The 17,931-nt window shown below is 35.4% G+C and overlaps 1 protein-coding gene across 1 annotated transcript in view; it reads left to right on the top strand.

The window, feature by feature from the left end:
- beta'COP (coatomer subunit beta') overlaps positions 1 to 17,931 on the top strand; it is a 293,541-nt gene that overhangs the window by 70,525 nt on the left and 205,085 nt on the right. The window contains exons 5-7 of the mRNA XM_090394070.1: positions 4,279 to 4,427; positions 10,451 to 10,597; positions 15,183 to 15,282. Coding sequence (XP_090250196.1) covers positions 4,279 to 4,427; positions 10,451 to 10,597; positions 15,183 to 15,282 — 396 coding nt within the window. The remainder of the gene's footprint in view (positions 1 to 4,278; positions 4,428 to 10,450; positions 10,598 to 15,182; positions 15,283 to 17,931) is intronic.

Consider the following 17,931-nt stretch of genomic DNA (forward strand, 5'->3'; position numbering starts at 1 on the left):
AAAAGAAATGGATTGCATTAGTGTGTTGTGCTGCTGTAACATGTTAGGAATTGAAGTATGGAAGCTGTTGGTTATTGGAAAAAATGCCAAGCTTTAAAGGGCTTGGAATTGGCAGTTTGCTGGTTCTGTATTATGTCAACAAGAATGCATGGATAACTTCTGTTATTTTTTGAGGAATGGGTAATGAGTTGAGATGCAGAATTGCAACAAAATTCAAGAAAAATTCTTCTCCTTCTGGACAACTGTGCAGCACACCCTCAATTTGATTGTGTGAAAAACATTCGACTTGAATTTCTTCCTGCTAACACCATGACCCTGGTACAGCCACTGGACATGGGAATCATAAAAAATTGAAGACATTATATCGCAGAAGGTTGGTACACTACATCCTTGAAACAATTGAAGAAAATCTACTGATGTCATCTTCAACTGCCAAAGAAATCAGCACATTGAAGATAGTTGGCGAGAAATAAGCAGGAAAACAATTCAAAACTGCTTTGCTCATTCTGGTTTGAAGAATTCAGACCAGGAAATGCCAGATATGTTTGATAATCTAAATGAAATTCATTTTGGAACTACAACATGTCAGAAACTATGAAGAGTTTTTATGCATTGACAATAGCCGTCAATGTTACAATGAAAATGAAGATTGTAAGGATGCAATTGTTGAACAAATTGCAGCAACAAAACACTTAAAGATCCTGGAAGACAAGGAAAGTAACCAGGATGACACACCTTAATATGAGAAAGTTACTAACCAGGAAGCGAGCAAATTTATTTCTGAATTATGATGCTGCTTTATGCAACAAGGCAATGAAGGCAGTCCTTTATCTGAATTTAGATACCTATGCTGATTTTGTTCAGTTGCAGTCTATAAAGGAAACACATCAGGATACACTTGATAAATTTCTCCAAATTAATTGTTAGGGAAAATATTCTTCTTTGATAGATACCTACAGGGTGTTCGGGATAAATTTGACATATTTATAATTAATTATATTTTTCCGTAAGTTACATGTATTAACACACACTTCTCTTCATTTAAAAGTTTGGACCCTTCTTCATTCATATACAAGATGTCAGAAAGGATGGATAGCTGGAACCCACCTGAATCATGGAAGAGAATAACTTGTATCATGATGATTCATGCCTGCCATCAAAATAAGGATATTACGACTGCTGCCCAATGCTCCCTGAATACAGTAAAAACAATCAGGCATGAACTAGAGACTTGCAATGGTGACTACGAGGATGTAGCAAGAAGAAAGATCCCTAGCAGACGATCTGATTGCGTTCGTACAGCAGAATTCCTCGCAAATCTGCAGGAACAGGTGTTGAAGAACCCTGGCATTGGAATTCAGGCTTTGTTCGTGGAGTTGCTAACTGTAGTCAAGCCCTGGATAACAAGGGTAGCCAATGGTAGGCCGTATGTATGGCAGCAGGATTCGGCCCCTTGCCACACCTCTGGGAAAAGTCAAAAATGGTTGTCTGAAAATTTCTACGACTTCACCAGTCCAAATGTTTGGCCTCCAAACTCCCCAGACCTTAACCCCATGGATTATTTTGTATGGGGCGCAGTTGAAAAAGACACCAATCGACTTCCAGTAATACAAAAGCCCAGTTAATGGATAAAATTAAAACAGTTTTTGCGGCCCTTCCCAGGGAGACTGTAGCATCAGCTTGTTCGAGGTTCCGAAGCAGAATTGAAGCTGTGATCGATGCTAATGGTGGTTATTTTGAGTAAATCTTGTTGATAGTATTGTAATTAACTCTGCCTGTAATGTTTTTTTGTCAATTCATTAAATTTAATAGATACAAAGAAGATTTTCTTTTTCCTTACGAAACTGTCAAATTTATCCCGAACACCCTGTATGTGTAATTAATCTTTTTAGGGATATTAACACATATGCATTAAACCAAAACTAATGGAAATTAACTGTTCTGTTAATTGTTAACGGAAGCTAATGAGATTGTTCAATTAATGAGTGCTCACTTTGTTAAGATATATCAACCGGGTGTATGTGACATAGTGTGTAGTGTTACTGTTGCATTGGATGAAGAGTTAGATGTGCATGAAAATTAGGTTGAAGAGCTGTTGGATAAAAATTTGTCTATAGGGACAGATGGAATATCAGCCAATTTGCTAAAGGAATGTTCAGCTGAATTGCCTAGGCCTTTCACATGTTTGTATAACTTGAGTCTCAGCTCTGGAATGATACCACAGGAATGGAAGGAGCATATAACAGTTCCATTGTACAAGGGTAGTGCAAAAACTGATGTGTTTAACTACCAACCTATCAGTATCTCTGTGGTAGTAAAAATTTTGGAGAAGTTGGTAAAAACTTGCAGACAGAAGTGGATTGACAAACCAGCTATTCTCTGCAAGGAGCAGCATAGGTTTACTAAAGAAAGGTCATGTTTTAGCACTTTGCTCATATTTTATAACAATGTTATGGCCGAGTTGAAAGAGGGAATGGATATTATAATGTTGGATTTTTCTAAGCCATTTGATAGGATACCACAAGAAAGGCTGTTGCATAAACTGGAGAATATGGGATTGGAATATAAATTCTTGACTTGGATCAGGGGATGATTGACAGATATCAAAAAGCAGTATACAGTGGGTGTGAATCTGCAGACTTAAGGTGACCAGTGATGTACCTCAGGGTTCAGTCCTTGGGCCATTATTGGTCAATCTATATGTTAATGACATCAGGCAGGGTCTAACATCAGATATGATTGTTTGTCCTGCCTGTCTTTGCCCCATTGGTAATCAGGGATGCTACTGGTATTCAGCACTTACAAAATGATTTGAATAGGCTGGAAATTTTTGGGCAAATGAAAATAACTATCAATTTTAATGTTAGCAAGTATAAAGTTATACACTTTGGCATGAATAAAGTTCCAGCAGCATATTATATTAGTGGGGTTATGCTGCAAGAAACTGAGGCAAGAGATCCTGGCATATTGGTGGGGATAAGAATTTGAAGTTCAAAAGTTGCAAATACAACTCAGAAGATAATTGCAATGTTGAAGCAGACCTTGATATGTAAGGATAAGGAGGTCATTTTGCCTCTTTATAAATCTTTGATAAGAACCTGGATTATTGAGCGCAGATTTGGTCTCCTGGGTTCCAAGGGTTAAAGGATAAAGAAGCTGTGGAAAGGGTGCAAAGAAGAATTACAAAGATTATATCCAGATTATGGGATTTTAGATTATAAGGACAGATTGCGAATATGTGGATTACAGACTGGTGAACAGGAGAAAGAGGGGTGATATGATACAGGTCTATAAACTTTTGAATGGGTATTATAGGATATTGTTTGATGATATTTTTTGTTGGGGGAGAGAACACCGGGACATCCATGGAAGTTTGTTCACAGTCAAAAAAGTGGTAAAAGCTAGGTTTTCCTCCCAGAGAGAGAGAGAGAGAGAGAGCAGTGAATGAATGAAATAGTTTGCCTTTAGTTTGCATCTAGTGTGAATGAGTTTAAGAAAAGGTATGAGAGCTGATTTGGGTGATTTATAGCCTCCCTTGATGAGCCCTTGACTCCCTGGAGGTCTCAGATAATAATAATAATAACTATGCAGTGAGAAATTTATTTATCTGCAGACTGTTATGAAATAATCAGTGAAATCAATTTATAACAAAATGGAGAGGATATAGAACTACTTATTTTTGTAGTGTGTACTGATATTTTATATCTCATGGTCATTCAGTTCCCAAAGAAACTCAGTTGTCTAGATCTGGTCACTTGAGTTTCTTGGGAATGAGGAGGAGGTGGAGAGGATCCAGGGGTGAGTGATCAAGATGGTGGCAGGTCTATGGAATGCACTTTATGATGATAGATTAAAAATTTGTGGCTTAAAGAAATTGATTGATAGGCAGAAAATTAGTAATATGATTGAGACATACAAATTACCGAATGGTTATTATTGGATTGATATAGAGAAAATTTTTCAGAGCTGGTCTGGTTATGGGAGAACTAGGGGTCATCCTTGGGAATTGAGCACAAGTGTGCTCAATTTCCATTCTTTCAGTAGAGAGTCCTTAGAGTGGGAGGCTGATCTAGACCATGTAATCTTCTCTTTCTACTGATAAATGTAGTGATAGAGAATATTTGGTAGTATAGTAATGTGTTCAAAGATTTTCTAGACCAAGTCTCTTACGTCAGTGGGAAGTATTACTCTCTTATTTGATGTAAATATATTAATATATTGATTTCTTTCCATTTCCAAATATGTATACAAGTGTTAATAAATGATTTTTTTTTTTAGATGATATGCTTATAAAGTTATGGAACTGGGAAAAACAGTGGACTTGTACCCAGGTGTTTGAAGGACATACACATTATGTTATGCAGATTGTTATTAATCCAAAAGATAATAATACATTTGCTAGTGCTTCCTTAGACAGGACAGTGAAGGTCAGTGGTAACACATGTATATACTGAAATAAATTAATTTTCATGTCGAATTCATGCTAAAATATAACTTCCTAATATCAGATTTCTGGAATGTATACATACACAGTAATCTACCATTTATCCAACCTTCAAAACTTGGATAATTGAAGTACAATTACAGTGTTCTATCAGAAGGCGATTGACATTCAAGGGTTGTTGTTTTGAGGGGCAAATAAATGGCAGATTACAGTATTTATAATATACAGTAATTTACATGTTGCATGGTTTATTTTAACAGTTCATATTGTACTATAGTGAACACTATTTCAGTGAGTCAGTGTGCTAGTATAAACTGCTGAAGTTTTCACCAAAATCCCATGGAAGCAATATTTTAAGCTCATTATTGTGAACAGCAAAGATTCATAATAATGATGAAACTGTATATTTTTAAAGTGAATACATTGTTATATTCGCAGGAACCAATGCCACCTGGTAAAAATATTTTCTTTTAGCAAGTATTAAATAGGTATTTCATGGATATACAGGGTGACCAAAATTAAAGTTTCCCCGTTTGAGGCCTTGAGGAGCACCCAAGTGATCCAAGTATTGTGAAACTTTGAAGGAATGCATTGTGTGTGTCCTGCAGAAGTGATATCTGAGAGAGAGAGAGAGGAAAAATTAGTTCCAAAATTCAACACCAAAGGTACTGTACCAAATGCAGATGTAGTGATTTTTTCTGTGTGTGTGTGTGTAAGAAGGAGAAAAGCGACACAAGCATAAATAGCACATTTTTAATCATTTTCATTATGCATTCACAGGCTGTACTGTTCAAGATGCTTTCCTTCTCAGTACGCCACAAACTGCATCCTTTGCACAGTGTGCTGATGTTGTGCACATGCTGCGTTATGCTTTCTTTCAGTGCTGGCAATTAGCAGGATGATCCTGATAAACCCTGTCTTTGAAAAATCCCCAGAGCCAGAGGTCACCTTTGGTCAGATCAGGTGAACAAGGCAGCCATGCAGTGGGGAATGCATGGCTGATCACTCTGGCTTCCACAAAATGTTCCCAAAGAACCTCCTGTACAGATCAACTATGTGTGGAGAGTGCCCCATCCTGAATGAAAATGACTGAATCCATGCATGCACAGGCACTGCTGTATCTGTAGCACAAAATTGTTTATCATATCGTGATACCTCTCAGCAGTAAATGAGCAGGTCACAGGACCTGACTGGTAAATGTCATCAAAAGAAGAATGCTCCAATGATAAACAAAGCTGTATACCCACACCAGACACTAACTTTGGGCGAATGCAAAAGAATTTGTTAGATTGCATGTAGGTTTTGCTTAGCCCATACCTAGATTTGTGAGTATTCACAGCTCCATTCAAGTGAAAGTAAGCCTCATCTCCCCCACAAAATCATTCACTCCATGCAGCATACAATTCCACTGAAGCAAGGAATGTTAAAACAAATGTCAGTCAACTTTCAAAGTCCTACAGGTGAAACTCCTGTGTCAGGGTTATCTTGAATGAGTAGAAATGCAGAATCTTCTGAATTTTCCATACAGTTGGGTAAGGCACATCGACGTGTCTTGATTCTGATACAACACATTCACTGCAGGAATCAATGTTGTTATTCACGGCCTACTCCACAATGGCAGTAGCATCTTCATTCACTTTTTGTGAACTGATTGCATTGCGACCTCTGCTAGGTCTACCCCCTCAACTATCCTGTTTCTTCAAAACAACTAATCATTCATCACAGAGCACATGGAGATAGTGGATGGCATTGACATTTGTTGACAAAGGTTGTAGCTAATGGCTACAAACTCCCAAAATTCCAAACAACATTTAAACACTGTAACTGCAATCCCTCTTCAAAGTGGAGAATGCTCAAAATCTATCACCATTCCATATATTCAGGTACATCTGAAAAATTGATTGTGATAGATAAACTTGGAGAAGAACAAGTAGGGTTTAGGCCAAATGGAAGATCTCAAAATCAGATTTTCACTTTAAGAAGGGGTGCTTAAGGGGTCAAAGCTGTATAACTGAGAGGAGACCTCCACATAGCCTTTAAAGGAATGCGGAGAACCGACCAGGGCTTCTGACCTAATGTCCAATCCTCACCTTCTCGTGGTGCACCCTGTTGGTTATCTACCTGGATACTGAACGAATGAGGATGGGCTGGCAATTTGGGATTCAGCCGACAAAATTGTATTCTTATTGGTTAAACCAAAATAAAAAATGATGGTACAACATGACAAAATTTAATGCCGGCTGGGGTGTCTCCCGGTTAAACAAGGCCTCCGTTGTTTTCACCAGGGAACCAGGGCGAACAGTGAAAACTCAGCTACTGAAACAAATCTGAAAACAAACCCCAACTTAACATCACCAGAGTTAAAAATCGGTACTCAACATAAGAAGCCTGAATGGCAAAGAAATGGAGCTAGCTGAGGAATTAGGTAAGTACCAGATCGACATAATAGGGGTGACTGAAACAAAAAAGACAAAAACTGGTGAGATCTTTCTTAGCAATAAATAAAAAATGTTATATTCAGGCAATGACAATCAAGGAAAAGAAGGAGTAGCCATAGTATTCAACACAAAATATGAGGCTAATCTTCTTGAATGGCAGTCAGTCTCAAGTAGAGTAATGTGGGCAAATATGAGAATGGGAAACTGGACAATGAGACTTATTTGTGCCTATGGTCCCACAGAAGGTTCTACTAAGGTAGAAGTAGAGGAATTTTTTGAGGCTTTAGAAAAAGCAATTGACACAATGAAAAAGGAAAAGTTAGTCCTTGTTGGGAATCTAAATAGCAGAGTATAAAATGATTGTGAGACATACAAAAATATTTTGGGAAAATTTGGAGAAAAGATCAAAGCTAATAATAATGGCAAATATCTGTTGGATTTCTGCTCAGGACATGGACTGGTTATTACTAACACCATGTTCCAACATAAAAATGTGCACAAATTCACATGGAGAGAAGAGGCAAGGAATAAGAAAAGTCTCATTGACTATGTTATTGTTGATAGTGATGTTGCAGGACCAGAGTGTACAGAGGATTTGAATTTGATTAAATTGAATTACTGTTGTAATAGATGTGGTATGAAGGTGAGCATTAAAAAGACAAAGATAATGAAAATAGGTAGAATTGTTGAAAATGTCAACTGTGTTCTGAACAGGGAACTGTGGAACGAATAAAACATTTCAGCTACTTAGGCACGATTTTTAGTGAAGATGGTAAATTAAATATGGAAATAGACAACAGAATCAACAAAGCTGGTATGGTAGGCAGTCAATTGAATAAATTCATATGGAATAAGAGAGAAATTAGTCGGAACACTAAATTAGCTGTATACAAGACAGTATTCAAACCAGTTTTAACTTATGGATCTGAGAGCTGGGTCTCAGAAATAAAACACTTGACCAAAGACTAGAGACTGCAGATATGAGAGTCCTGTGAAAGATCAGAGGCATGAACAGATGGCATCAATGGCAATATCTTATTAAAAACGAGGATATTAGGAAAGAACTTGACATTGTCAGCATCCAGGAATGTGTTAGCAGAGCTAATCTCAGGTGGTATGGTTACTTAAACAGAATGGGCGAGGAAAGATTAGCAAAACAAGCTTTCTCTGCCAGGTTGGCTGGAAAACGATGCAGAGGAAGACCAAGATATAGGTGGATATATACGGTACAAAGTGCCTTGGACGATAGAAATATAAGATCTGATAATGTTGTAGTCTTGACAAGTAACAGACTGATTTGGAGGAAAATTGTAGATAGGAAGTTAGTAATGATTTTTTATGTAGTACTATCATATCCTGTACACCTCCCTAGAGGGTACATGTCAGGAATTTGATGATGATGATGAATAAATAAAGCTTTGATGGTGTGGTTATATGGAATAAAAGAGAGATATTGACCAGGACACCAAACTAGTAGTAGTATACAAGACAGTATTCAAATCAGTTTTAAGTTATTTATCTAAGAGTTGGGTTAGAAATAAATACTTGTTCAAAGACTAGCAACCATAGACATGAGCATTCTGAGAAAAATTATTGGAGTGAACTGATGTCATCATTAGCAAAATCATATTAAACATGAAGCTATTAGAAAAGAACTTGACATTATTAGCATTCAAGAATCTGTGAGCAATGCTAATCTATGGTGATATGGGTGAGGAAAGGCTAGTAAAACAGGTTTGATGGCAGAAAGGATTATCTTCAAAGACATTGCAGAAGTATCATATTAATGGAGAATTTGTTGCCAGTAGTCAGTGAGTTAAAGTTATGGGACAGTGAAGTTAAGGACATCATTGCTAAGTCTTTGCGTTGAATAAATGCACTGTTGAAGAGAACACTAACATATAAAAAAAAAAAAAAAAAAAGAAAGAAAGTTATTCTCCCACTTTTTAAGTCTTTGATAAAATCATATCTGTATTACTGCATACAGATATTTATCTGGTTCCAAAAAGATAAGGTGATGATTGAAAGGATTCAGCAGTGAGTAACCAAAGTGATCCTGTACACCCTTTGAGAGTACTTATCAGGAACTCGATGATGTAACCAGGATAACTTGCCTATGGAATTGTGCATATGATGACGTGTTGAAAAGATGTATCTTCGAAGTTTGAGGAATAGATGGAGGAGAGGAGATATACCTCTCTACTTTTTCCTTACTAACTTGTATACAGATTAGTAAGGAGAAAGTTTAAACATAAGTGAGATTTTGCACTTTATGGATGGTGAGGCAGATCTTGAGATCATCCCCAGAACCTAGTTGAGAGGGGAAGCATGTGAGGTTCTTGTTCTCTAGTAGCATGAAGTGAATATGAGTGAACTAATGTTGTATGTTTTGAGTGCATCTTCAAAGAGATTGAAAGTTTATTTACTTGGTTATACTATAAATTAAAGATGCCAAGATATATTCCTGGTTTAATCCTTTATTCAAGTGTAAGCAAAGTTTGTATGTGAAGTATCTTTACAACGGGATATATATAGAGGCTAATAACTTCAAATTAGTTGCCTTGGTATTCCATAATGCAAAGCACACCTTCTTTTGGATGTGTATAATGACCAAATGAAAAAACTTTCAACATCTATCTCTGATTCTGAGTATTTTAATAATAAGTTGATCACTTTTCACTACTTGTATATGAGGAAATAGATGGCTTCTGCATTACTTCAACCTTGGTTAAAACCAGTCTGGGTGGTGGCTCTTCCCATAATAATAATGTATTATGTGAAGAGCCACCACCCAGACCAGTTTCAACCTTTATTGAGGTCTCACCTGTGGTAGCCAGACTCAGGAGAGATACCAGGGTTGAAGTAATGCAGAAGTCATATGTTTCCCATATACAAGTAGTGAAAAGGTGTATCACCTTATTATTAAAATACTCTGAATCGGAGATAGATGGTGAAAGATTTTTCAGTTGATTATGTTATGAATAAATTAAAGATGTCAAGAAATTATATTCTTGGTTTAATCCTTTATGCAAGTGTAAGCAAATTAAAGTTTGCGTGCTGGGTAGTGGTCCTTCCCATAATGCATAGTATTATACATGTCTGAAGGGAGGGGGGAATGCTCTGCATACTAGGATACTAAGGTAATTGATGTGAAGTCATTAGTCTCTAGGTAACTCAATCGTGAAGATACTTTATGTGCAAACTTTCTTTGCTTATACTTGGATAAAGGATTAAACCAAAAATATAATGGAAAGATGCAAGGTGTGTAAGTACGGGTGTCTAAATAGGCCCTGAGGAGTGTTTGGACTCCTTGGAGGAATATTCGTAATAATTATTCATGTGCATGGCATGTACATATATTCATAAGATGCTCAGTGAGAAGTGAAAATTCCAGTGTTGGTATCCTCTAATTGTTAGTTAAGGTTGTGTAATTTACAATAAATCTACAATCCAATTAATAAATAAAATTCTGGAAAATAATTAAATAATTCTGAATCAGTCATAGAATAATTTTGTTATTGATTGATTTCTTTTAAAAATAAAACAGCCCAAGAATTTCTATTTTTAGGTGTGGCAGCTTGGATCAAGTTCTCCTAACTTCACTTTAGAAGGTCATGAAAAAGGAGTTAATTGTGTAGATTATTATCATGGAGGAGATAAACCATACTTGATTTCTGGTGCAGATGACAGACTTGTTAAGATTTGGGACTATCAGGTAAAAAAAAAAAAAAAAAAAAAAAACCCTCAGTTTCTCTCTGAATAATCACTTGAAACCATTGTGTGTATGGTTGGGAAACATGAAACAAGTCATCCAACCTAGGTGACACGTTCTTGGATCTTTTCAATAGGAAAATGTTTCATTAATACTGAACAACAAAAGAAAAAAAAAATTTATTTTGTTGTTCATTGTATTTTGTTTTCTTAGGAGAATGACATTGCCTTAATAAATTTTTCATTGCTAATTTAAATCACTTTTGTTTTTCCTGCGATGCAGTGCTCTTGAAAAATTCCATTTGTAGCATATCAGAAATGTGGAGGAAATTAATAATGCAAGATCAATATTTTATTTTCTGTGCCATTAAACTCTGTGGGATTACTATTATCAGATGATTCACTTGTACTACTGCCTCATGTTTGCATATACTTGCATATCATATATATATATATATTGGTGTGGGTGTATATAGTATGCTTTTGTTTTTATTTTTATTTTTTTTAACCATAAACATTTTTTCACATAAGTTTCTCCTGTCAAAAAAAGTTTCTTAAGATTAAAGGCTGCTTTCGTTTAAAAAGGTATAAATGCTGGTAGTTCTTTTTGTTACATTAATCACCCAAAAGTTTTTAGTATTTGATGTTTTTCTTCATAAAATTAGAACCAATTAAAAGCATCAGTGTTATATTCCATATTAAAAGCTATTGTAGTCTGTATTATGATTATTTACATGTCAGTGCTAGATAAATGGAAGGAGATCCCAACTAATAACAGGAACTGTGTTTTGCCCCATTACTAGGTATCCACCTGGATGTTAAATGAACAAGGAATGATCACAATACTAACCAAATGGTATTCTGTATTGTCTGAGCTATGTAGGGATATAATAGTAGAACATGAACAAATATCATAATGACTGGGCATTGCCTAATTAAATAAGAACCCTTCTGATTTTGCTAGTGAACTAGGACAAACAGTAAAAAGCTAGCTACTAAAACAGTCATATTCTCTAGAATTGAATAGGTGCTATCGATATAAAAACATCACTGGAAGAAGAAAAAATGTATAGCAAAGAGAAGAATTATAGAAATACGACATTGACATAATTGGAATTACTCATCAATTTCCTGATATATACTCTCAAGGGGTCAGCACTATGCGATTACTTTTACTTTATTATTAATCTATTAACAGTCTTCTCTCAAATTAGTCTGTGTCTCTTGTCAGCACTCCAATATTGTCATATTTAACATTTCGTTCTTCTAAAGCACCTCTGACTGAATCAGTCCACCTAGACCTTGGTGGTCTTCTGCTGGGTCTCTTTCCTGCCATCTTAGCATCAAACATTGTGCCTTTCTTCACCCATTCTGTTGGGTGAAGAAAGGCACAAAAAATAAAGATATTAGAAAGTAACTTGACATTGTTAGCATTCAAGAACAAGTTACTTTCTAATATCTTCATTTTTAATATGATTCTGCCATTGATGACATCTGTCATCATCATCAAATTCCTGCCATGTACCCTCAAGGGGTGTACAGGATATGATAGTACTACATGAAAAATTTACATCATTACTAACTTCCTATCTACAATTTTCCTCCAAATCAGTCTGTTACTTGTCAACACTCCAATATTATCAGATCTTATATTTCTATTGTCTAAGGCACTTTGTACCATATCAATCCACCTATATCTTGGTCTTCCTCTGGGTCGTTTTGCTGCCTACCTGGCAGAGAAAACTTATTTTGCTAATCTTTCCTCGCCCATTCTGTTTAAGTGACCATACCACCTGAGATTAGCTCTGCTAACACATTCCTGGATGCTGACAATGTCAAGTTCTTTCCTAATATCCTCGTTTTTAATATGATATTGCCATTGATGCCATCTGTTCACGCCTCTAATCTTTCTCAGGATTCTCATATCTGCGATCTGTAGTCTTCGATCAAGTGTTTTACTTCTGACCTAGCTCTCAGATCCATAAGTTAAAACTGGTTTGAACACCGTCTTGTATACAGCTAATTTAGTGTTCCGACTAATTTCTCTCTTATTCCATATGAATTTATTCAATTGACTTCCCACCATACCAGCTTTGCTGATTCTGTTGTCTATTTCTATATTTAATTTACCATCTTCAGTAAAAATCGTGCCTAAATAGCTGAAATGTTTTACTTGTTGCACAGGTTCTCCATTCACAACACAGTTGACATTTTCAGTGATTCTGCCTATTTTCATTGTCTTTGTCTTTTTATTGCTGACCTTCATACCATATCTATTACAACAGCTATTCAATTTAGTCAGAGAATCTTGCAGACTTGTAGCGGATTTATTTAGAAGTATAACATCATCCGCATAAAGCAAAGAGCTGACATTAACATCTCCAATTTTGATATCATGTTTAATACCACTTTCCTTCATAATGTGATCCATATAGATAATGAATAACAGAGGGGATAATGTACATCCTTGTTTCACACCAGATTTAACATTAAACCATCTTCCTGTACTTCCTTCAATTCTAACTGCTGACTTACAACTCAAATAAAGACTAAGTATTGCTTGATATAATGCCCCATTCACACCATATAACTGCAGCATATTGAATAGCTTCTCTCTTGGCACCTTGTCATATGCCTTTTCCAGATCGACAAAACTTAAATACAGATCTTTGTTATATTCCCATGCTTTCTCGACTATTTGTCGTAAAGTGAAGATCTGATCCTGACAGCCTCTATTTGGCCTGAATCCAGCTTGTTCTTCACCAAGCTTTTCTTCCACAATTCTTCTCAACTGTTTCTCAAGTATACTTACATAGATCTTGCCAGGAACACTCAGTAAGGAAATACCTCTGTAATTCTCACATTTAGTTTTATTTCCCTTTTTATATATGGGTACTATGAGAGCTGTACTCCAATCATCAGGAATTCGTCCCTCTGTCCAGGCTTTCTGAACTATGCAGTGCAGCCACTGTAAGACTCTTATACCACCATACTTCAGCATTTCTGGTCGAATATCATCTACTCCTGCTGCCTTTCCACATTTCAAGCCTTTGATGGCTTTTCCTACTTCAAGTATGGATATGTATTCCTGACTGCATGCCTGGTCAGTGTTTTTTACCACTGTGCTATTATCACTGCTTGTTTCATTTAGTAGTTTTTCAAAGTAATTACTCCATACTTCAAGGATATCCTTTTCTTCCATTTTCATGTGACCTTTATCATCTCTAGTTCCTTTTACAGCACTCTTTCCTCCATTCTTAAGCTTCTTCAACAACCTCCAGAATATTTTGCCACCTTCTTGATATTTATTTTCTATATTCTTGCCAAAGTCCTCCCATGACTTTTGTTTAGCTAGTTTTACACAGTGTTTAGCATTTTTGCATTTGTCTCTCTATTCTCTAAGAGCACAAGCTGACTTATTTGCCAGGAACTTTTGATATGCTTTCTTCTTTAACTTCCTGTGTCCACCATGGAGTTCTAATTTTTCTATCCTTGCAGACAACTTCACCACATGCCTCTCTGGCAGAATCAATCGATGTTTTCCTCAGAGTTTGCCACTGAATCTCCAAGGTTTGATTCCTGTTCTAAAACTCTTTCATTTTTTCTTCAATAATCTTTGTGTATTTTAATCTACAGTTCATATCTGAGAGCTGCTTAACTTTTATTCGCTTTAAAACTTTCTTACCTGTTATTCTTTTCAATATGAAATTCAATTTTATCCTGCTCAAGACTGAATAGTGATCACTTACAATTTCAAATCCTCTGTACACTCTGGTGTCCTGCACCAGGGAGAAAACATCACTATCAACAATAACATAGTCAATGGGACTTTTCTTATTCCTTGCCTATTCTCTCCATGTGAATTTGTGCACATTTTTATGTTGGAACATGATGTTAGTAATAACCAGTCCATGTCCTGAGCAGAAATCCAACAGATATTTGCCATTATTATTAGCTTTGCTCTTTGGCATCTCTAATTTATAGTATAACCAAGTGAAAAACATTTCAACAAATAATATTTGTATAGTTGAGTCTACTGTTTTACCTGTAAAAGCTCTGAACTTTGATTATTTTTAAAAATTTCCATGAGAGAATATAGATCTTCTACAATGAGTCCTTTGGCTACATGGAAGATTGAGTCTTCCATGGAGTCAAATATTATCAGATGTTGATAATAATTGTTATTCTCTTTGGTATTTTTCTTCTGGTAATTTAATGAAAACTTATCGCAGAAAAAAAAAATTTTACCTCAGTGTAATTTGAAGATGATAATGATAAGCATTTGTCACTTCACAATTTTATGTCAAGTATGAATGAAACCTTTCTGCCACACTAACATTTCAACTGATTGGTTAATTGTATTCATATGAAATTTGTAAATAACATTTCATTTTCTAGTTAATGAATAACTTCAAACCTCCATATGAACATAATGGTAAACTGTTATCAGTATTTTTTATTTTGAAGTTGAAACATTCTTATACTTGAAATTTCTGATGTGTTTACATTGTTTAAGTAAATAACTGGAGAACTACATTATATGTTATGAAGATTATAGCAAATTTTTTAAAATTATTTTTTGGTTTTAGTATAAAGCTTGTGTACAGACTTTAGAAGGACATGCTCAGAATATTTCAGGTGTTAGCTTTCATCCAGAGCTTCCTATTATTATGACAGGCTCAGAGGATGGTAAGTTAAAATTTCTTTTCACAAACGTGTTTCTTTTATGCATTTAGAATAATAAATAAAATATAAACAAAACTAAACATATGATCATTCAGGTGGAAAATTGAATTGGAGGTTGTCTCTCACCAATGACGATATTTTACTTCATGCATATATGGTATATACCATAATTCATTTAATATTTTTGCATATAATTTCTCAGATAGAAGCAGTTGTTGTGGAATCAGTACACTAGATCTATGGGGTGCGTTAAAAGCTTTATCTATATGGTACAAAATTTTTAATTTCTGGTTTAGAATTTTGAGTTTTTGACCTAAATTTTTACAATCTGCACATATTCGCATTAGTTTATTGTGAAGATTTCAAGTAAGTGACATTCATTTAAGCTATTGTAGCCTTTTGAAATTCAAACATTAATCCTAGATTTTTATAATATCATACTCTTCTTGTTTCTTATGTCTCCTATTATTATTTTCGCATGTACTTTTTCGACATCATTTTGTGTTGCTTTATATACACGGTGTGCCCATTAGGTAATGAGATAATAATTATTATATCAAAACAAAGAACTATATTTAGAATTGTCAATTACATAGATTCAAAATAATCTCCCTACAACTCCACACAATATTTACATCTGTCATACAGGTGTTCGAAGGCATTGTGGAAGTCCTGAACAGGAACCTCCTATAGCATTTTGGTCACACTGCATTGGATAAAGTGGGTTTTAAATGACATGTGTCTAAGACGAAACCACTTATGACTTCCAAGCAAAAGCAGCTAGAGTGTGATGATGTAAGCAAAGAATATTGTGGGGTCAAGAGGACTGGAAAAAGGTACTTTTTAGTGATGAAAGTGTGTTTTGTATGTCCCATGGTCATCAAGGAATACATGTTTGGCATCTTAAGCAAGAAGCATTTGATAAAGAATGCATGAAATGTTCAGTGAATTTTGCAATCTCTGTCATTTTAGGGGCTTGTATGACCTCAGAGGGTCCAGGTAGGCTGTGTATTGTGTATGAAAAAGTAAATTCCAAAGTGTGCCAAGAAATTCTTGAGCACTTTGTTATTGGCTTCATAAGATTTATGTGATGGTGATTTCCTTTTTCAGCAAGATTCAGCTTTTTGTCACACTTCCAGGACTACTACTTGGTGGTGTTAAATCGTGAATAAACGAATTCATTAATTAATTGCTTATCATTCCCAATTTAACAAGTTCGCCATTCCCCAAAGACAAAGTGTTAATCAGGAAAGATACTGTTAAGTTAAATAATGTGTTATACTCTAAATCTATAAATTTAACTTACAACTTAAAAGTTAAGAATGTGTATTATTTGACAAATTTTGTACCTTAAACAAATGTCAATGGATCTAGATACTTTGTTTGGAACTTAATCCTATTAATAGTAAAGCTGCCTACAGCAATACACGTGTAACGAATATTGCAAGTCATGCTCATGGTGTGTAGATTGTTCGCCAGATGTATTGACAGCGCTGCACTTCACGCAAAATTAATATCTCGGCCACCAGAGTACTATTTGGCGCTTGTGAGTGATGGTACGATAGCTGATTTGATATGTGAGTATATCCAATGAATGAGAATGTCAGGAGATATAAAAGATTATTACCTGACCTGGGAGCACTCTCTTGTTCCTGACTTTCATCCAAGATGTGTTGTTCCAGATGAATTGCTGATGTTCGTAGCTCAGAGTCCTAGACTCAAGTCATCGTGCTCCAAGACACAAAGTTGATACTTCTGAATTTACTTGACCGAAAACTAAGTCTGAGTAGATGATGCCCGAGAAGCGTTCTGAGAAATCCAATGACATGCAGCTTAATAATCCAGAAATCTGTAGTGATGAAAGATCATGCTGAACAACGAGGAAGCACTCATGCAATGTAATCCCGAAATTGCTGAGTATGCCAGAACTAAAGCGACTGTTGAGGGACACTCATTTTTTCTTCTGAGGAATCTCCCTAGAAGATTGAAGTAATCCACAACCGAGATGTTCCGTAAGTCGTCTGAATGCAGTAAGAGAATTTTGATTCCATTTTGTGACTATATTAACTGTGGGAATGAATAGTGATTATTGTATAGACTATTATGAAAGGAAGTCGAGGCATCAATTTGTTCCTTAAGAACATGTCTAGAACCAGAGAACATTAGATGTAAAATTAATTATCTTGTGGAAATGAGAGATTATGTATTCCATAAGAGATGTTGTGTCTAATCTTGAGATATAACATGTTCCTAGAAAATTCGTTTTAAAAGAGTAAATTAAGAAAGAATTGTTCCTTGTGAACGTGTTATGCCAGTGGGATATTAGTTCTGAATTAAATGTATTATATTATGAAGTTTATGTATGTGAATATCCTGAGAAATATTAAGTGCCCTTAAGAGTTTTGTAATACAGAGTATAGATGTTCAAATTAACGTGCTGAGTTTAAATTGAACAATAGATACATGAAGTATGTAGTTTATACAATAAGTTTTGTCTTATGATAAGGCTTCTTACTTAATGCCAAAAGAACGTTATAGTTTCTGAGTAACGTAGAAGGTTATATCCTAATCATATAATTGTGCTGGGAGATTGAATTGGAGTTTCATATTGTCCTTATATGTGCAACTTAGAATTGAGAGCAGAGATAGAAT

The sequence above is a fragment of the Typopeltis vanoorti genome, chromosome 1, assembly GCF_054136105.1.
Source record: "Typopeltis vanoorti isolate ZY-2024b chromosome 1, IOZ_Tvanoo_1.0, whole genome shotgun sequence".
Lineage (NCBI taxonomy): Eukaryota > Metazoa > Arthropoda > Arachnida > Uropygi > Thelyphonidae > Typopeltis > Typopeltis vanoorti.